The 4578-nt window shown below is 61.2% G+C and overlaps 1 protein-coding gene across 1 annotated transcript in view; it reads left to right on the top strand.

The window, feature by feature from the left end:
* REEP4 (receptor accessory protein 4) overlaps positions 1-3626 on the top strand; it is a 6487-nt gene extending 2861 nt beyond the window's left edge. The window contains exons 2-7 of the mRNA XM_031065211.1: positions 24-96; positions 839-940; positions 2248-2361; positions 2440-2572; positions 2660-2802; positions 2929-3626. Of these exons, the coding sequence (XP_030921071.1) occupies positions 24-96; positions 839-940; positions 2248-2361; positions 2440-2572; positions 2660-2802; positions 2929-2994 (631 nt within the window). The 3' untranslated portion in view covers positions 2995-3626. The remainder of the gene's footprint in view (positions 1-23; positions 97-838; positions 941-2247; positions 2362-2439; positions 2573-2659; positions 2803-2928) is intronic.
* Positions 3627-4578: the final 952 nt, after the last annotated feature.

Here is a 4578-nt window from a genome sequence, read left to right on the forward strand (position 1 = left end):
CTCACCCCCCCGCTGCGCTACAGGCTGCTCTTCGGGATGCTCTACCCGGCCTACGCCTCCTACAAGGCTGTGAAGACGAAAAACATCCGGGAATACGTGAGTCAAGTGCTCGGGGAGCCCTTTTCCTGGGGCTCCAGTCCCTCCTCCTCCCCATTTTTCTTTGGGGCTCCAGTCCCCCCTCTCCCTTTCCCTTGGTGCTCCTGTCCCCACCCTCTTTTCCTTGGGGCTCCAGTCCCCCCCCTTCTGGGGCTGCAGTCCCCTCTTTTCCTTGGGAATCCAGTCCCCCTTTCCAGTCCCCAGTCACCCCTTCTGAGGTTCAGCCCCACCTTTTCCCAGGCTCCAGTCCTCCACTGTTTCCTGGGCTCCAAGTCCCCCCTTTTCCCCAGACTCCAGTGTCCAGTTTCCAGGGTTCAGACACCCTTTTCTTGGGGCTCCAGTCCCCCCTCCTTTTCTGGGCCTCCAGTTCCCCTCTTTCTCCAAACCCCAGTCCCCCTTTTGCTGGGCTCCAGTCCCCCCTTTCCCGTGAGCTCCAGTCTCCTTTTCCCAGGCTCTGGTGCCCCTTTCCAGGGTTCAGTCCCCCTTTTCCCAATGTCCAGTCCCCCTTCCTTGGGTTCAATCCCCCTCTTCCAAGCCCCCAGCCCCCCTTTCTGGAGTTCAGTCCCCCTTTTCCCAGTCTCCAGTGCCCCTTTTCAAGGCCCCAACCCCTTTCTGGGGTTCAACCTCCCTTTCCCAGTCTCCAGCCCCCCATTCTGGATTCCAGCCCCCCTTTTCCCAGTCCCCAGCCCCCCTTTCCCAGTCTCCAGCCCCCCATTCTGGATTCCAGCCCCCCTTTTCGCAGTCCCCAGCCCCCCTGATGTGTTCCCCGCGCGCCCCGTACACGCGGGGGGCCAGCCTGCTCTACCGCCGCTTCGTGCACCCCACGCTGGCCCGCAGGGAGAAGGTAAAACCCCAAAATCCCGGGGCTCTGCGGGTCCCCCTGCCCGGCCTGGGGGGGGTCAGCCCCTCCTTGAGTTGAGGTGGGGGTACCCCGGGGATGTGGCATTGCCTGAGGTCGTGGGAGGTGATGATGTGCAGGGATGTGGGGATGCACTGGGGGGTGACCATGCTCAGGGACATGGTGGTACCCTGGGAGGTGACAATGCTCAGGGACATGGGGATAAACTGGGAGGTGACAATGCTCAGGGGCATGGCATCGCCCTGGGAGGTCACAGTGCTCAGGGACATGGGGATGTACTGGGGGGTGACAATGCTCAGGGACATGGCATTGCCCTGGGAGGGGACAGTGCCCTGGGAGGTCACAGTGCTCAGGGACATGGCACTGCCCTGGGAGGTCACAGTGCTCAGGGACATGGGGATGTGCTGGGGGGTGACAGTGCTCAGGGAACTCAGGGAATGCTCCAGGTGATGGCATTGCCCTGGGAGGTGACAGTGCTCAGGGACATGGTGATGCACTGGGAGGTCACAATGCTTGGGGAATGCCCCAGGACATGACAATGCCCTGGGACATGGGGATGCACTGGGGAGGTGACAGTTCCCTTGGAGTGACAATGCCCTGGGAGGTGACAATCCTCAGGGACATGGTGATGGCGCTGGGAGGTGACAGTGCCCTGGGACATGGGGATACACTGGGGGGTGACAGTGCTCAGGGAATGTCCCAGGACATGGCATTGCCCTGGGAGGTGACAATGCTCAGGGACATAGGAATGCACTGGGAAGGTGACAGTTCCCTGGAAGTGACAATACCCTGGGAGGTGACAATCCTCAGGGACATGGTGATGGCGCTGGGAGGTGACAGTGCCCTGGGACATGGGGATACACTGGGGGGTGACAGTTCCTTTGGAGTGACAATGCCCTGGAAGGTGACAGTGCCCTGGGACGTGGTGATGCACTGACAGTGACAATGCTCAGGGACATGGCATTGCCCTGGGACATGGCATTGCCCTGGGAGGTGACAATGCCCAGTGACATAGGGATGCCCTGGGAAATGACAATGCCCAGGGGGGTGACAATCCTCAGGGAATGCCCCAGGACTTGGCATTGCCCTGGGAGGGGACAGTGCTCAGGGACATGGTGATGCACTGAGAGTGACAATGCTCAGGGACATGGCATTGCCCTGGGACATGGTGATGCCCTGGGAAGTGACAATGCCCAGGGAGGTGAAAATGCCCAAGGACTGGCCATGCCCCAGAGGTGACACTGCCCAGGCCACCACCCCGCCCTGCCAGCGTGTCCCCGTTTGTCTCTCAGGACATCGACGCCTTCCTGGTCCGTGCCCGCGAGCGCAGCTACGAGACCGCGCTGCGCTTCGGCAAGAGGGGCCTCAACCTGGCGGCCACCGCCGCCGTCCAGGCGGCCACCAAGGTACCCAGCAGCGTGACAGGAGAGGGTGACATCCCCTGGGCTGGGGTCTGATGTGTCCTCTCCGTGTCCCCCGTGCAGAGCCAGGGCGCGCTGGCCGGGCGGCTCCGCAGCTTCAGCATGCACGACCTGCGCTCCCTGCCCGAGCAGGCCCCCGTGCACTTCCAGGACCCGCTGTACTTGGAAGAGCAGGGGAGCCTCCAGCAACCCCTGGGTGAGCAGCTGGGTGGTCACAGAGAGGGGGGACCCAGCAAAGCCCATGGTGGCTGTGCTGGAGGTGGCACGTCCCCTCTGTGCCCAGGCCTCCGCTATGAGAGCGAGTCGGACGAGGAGGAGCTGTGGTCGGACTCGCAGGTGTCCCCCTCGGTGTCCCCACGCCGGGATGCCAGACCCCTGTCCCGCTGGCAGAGCCTGAGAACCCTGAGGAAGAACCCAGGAAAAGAGGTGACGTGGGAGGGGGACACAGTGGGGATATGGGGCTGTGTCAGGGTGTCCTGACTGTCCTTGTCCCTGTCCCTGCCCAGGCCTCCTGCAGGCTCCTTGACTGTCCTTGTCCCTGTCCCTGCCCAGGCCTCTTGCCGGCTCCTGCGCAGCCGCACCAGGAGGAGAGCGGCTCTGTCAGAGCAGGAGAGCTGAAAATGCCAGGAGACCTCTGCCAGGAGGCCGGACAGGAATTTGCTGCTGCGGCATCAGGAGGGACGACCTGTGGCTCCTGCACCCCTGGGGAGGCTCCTGCACCCCTGGGGAGGCTCCTTGCATCCCCGGGGTGGCTCCTGGCATCCCCAGGGTGGCTCCTGGTGTCCCCAGGGTGGCTCCTGGCGTCCCCAGGGAGGCTCCTGGCGTCCCCAGGGAGGCTCCTGCAGCCCCTGAGGAGGCTCCTGCACCCCTGGGATCCTCACACTGTAAATCCCTTCCACGTGGCCCCTCGAGGAGGGGGCAGCAGCTCATCCCCAGACGCCCCAGCTCGGCGCTGGCGCCTCTCCTGTGGGGTCTGGCCCCTCCTTTTTCCCCCATCCCATGAACACTACAGGCTCCCCCCCTCTTCTGCTGCCTTATTCACAACATTCCCGTTCCCCTGGGAGCCAGGGGTGGATGTGCCTTGTCCCTCTGAAGCCAAAGCCATGGGCCCTGCCAGGGCCCTCCCCAGACACAGACTGACACCCCCATACTTGAGCCCAGAGCACTGGGCAGCACACAGCTTTTAACATTCCCCTCTCTCAAAAAGAGGGTTTTGTACCTGGAAAAATAAACGTTTGTTACAGACTTCAGGAAGCAGGAGTTGCCCCCAGTGCTGTCCCCTTCCACAGAAGCTTCCTGAGATTGGTTTTTCTCTTGGAGGGAGTTCTGGAATCCTGTTTCAGGATCCCAGGTACAGTCCCAGACTCCTTCAGGGAAGTTTCCTGAGATTTTTTCCTTTGGAGGAAGCTGTACCCTCAGGGATCCATCCAAGATCCCTCCAGGCATCTCCAGAGCCTTTCCCCCACATTTCAGGTTCCAGAATCCTCCATAGCACCCTCTGACTGCTCCAGGGAAGCTTCCTGAGATTTTTTTCCCATTTGGAGTTAGCTGTACCCTCAGGGATTCTCCTGGTGTCTCTCAGAGCCTTTCCCCCACATTTCAGGTTCCAGAATCCCCCATAGCAACCCCCAACTCCTCCAGGGCAACTTCCTGAGATTTTTTTTCCCCTTTGGAGTTAGCTGTACCGTCAGGGATCCTCCAGGCATCTCCCCGAGCCTTTCCCCCACATTTCAGGTTCCAGAATCCCAGATAGCATCCCATGACTCCTCCAGGGAAACTTCCTATGAATTTTTCCATTTGGAGTTAGCTGTACCCTCAGGGATCCCTCCAGGCCTCTCCCCGAGCCTTTCCCCCACATTTCAGGTTCCAGAATCCCCCATAGCACCCCCTGACTTTTCCAAGAAAGTTTCCTGAGATTTTTTTCCTTGGGGGAAGCTGTACCCTCAGGGATCCATCTAAGACTCTCTCCAGGCATCTCCCAGAGCCTTTCCCCCACACTTCAGGTTCCAGAAGCATCCCCCGACTCCTCCAGGGATACCTCCCGAGACCATTTTCTCATTTGGAAGCAACTCCATCCTTGGGAATCCCACCCCACGCTCCTCAGGGGCATCTCCCAGAGTCTTTTGTGTCCCTGCTGCCGCCGGTGCCATTCCCGAATTGCCGGGGCTCCCTGCAGTAGCCGCGTCCCCCACGGCGCGGCCG

This window comes from Geospiza fortis, unplaced genomic scaffold (assembly GCF_000277835.1).
Source record: "Geospiza fortis unplaced genomic scaffold, GeoFor_1.0 scaffold594, whole genome shotgun sequence".
Taxonomy (NCBI): Eukaryota; Metazoa; Chordata; class Aves; order Passeriformes; family Thraupidae; genus Geospiza; species Geospiza fortis.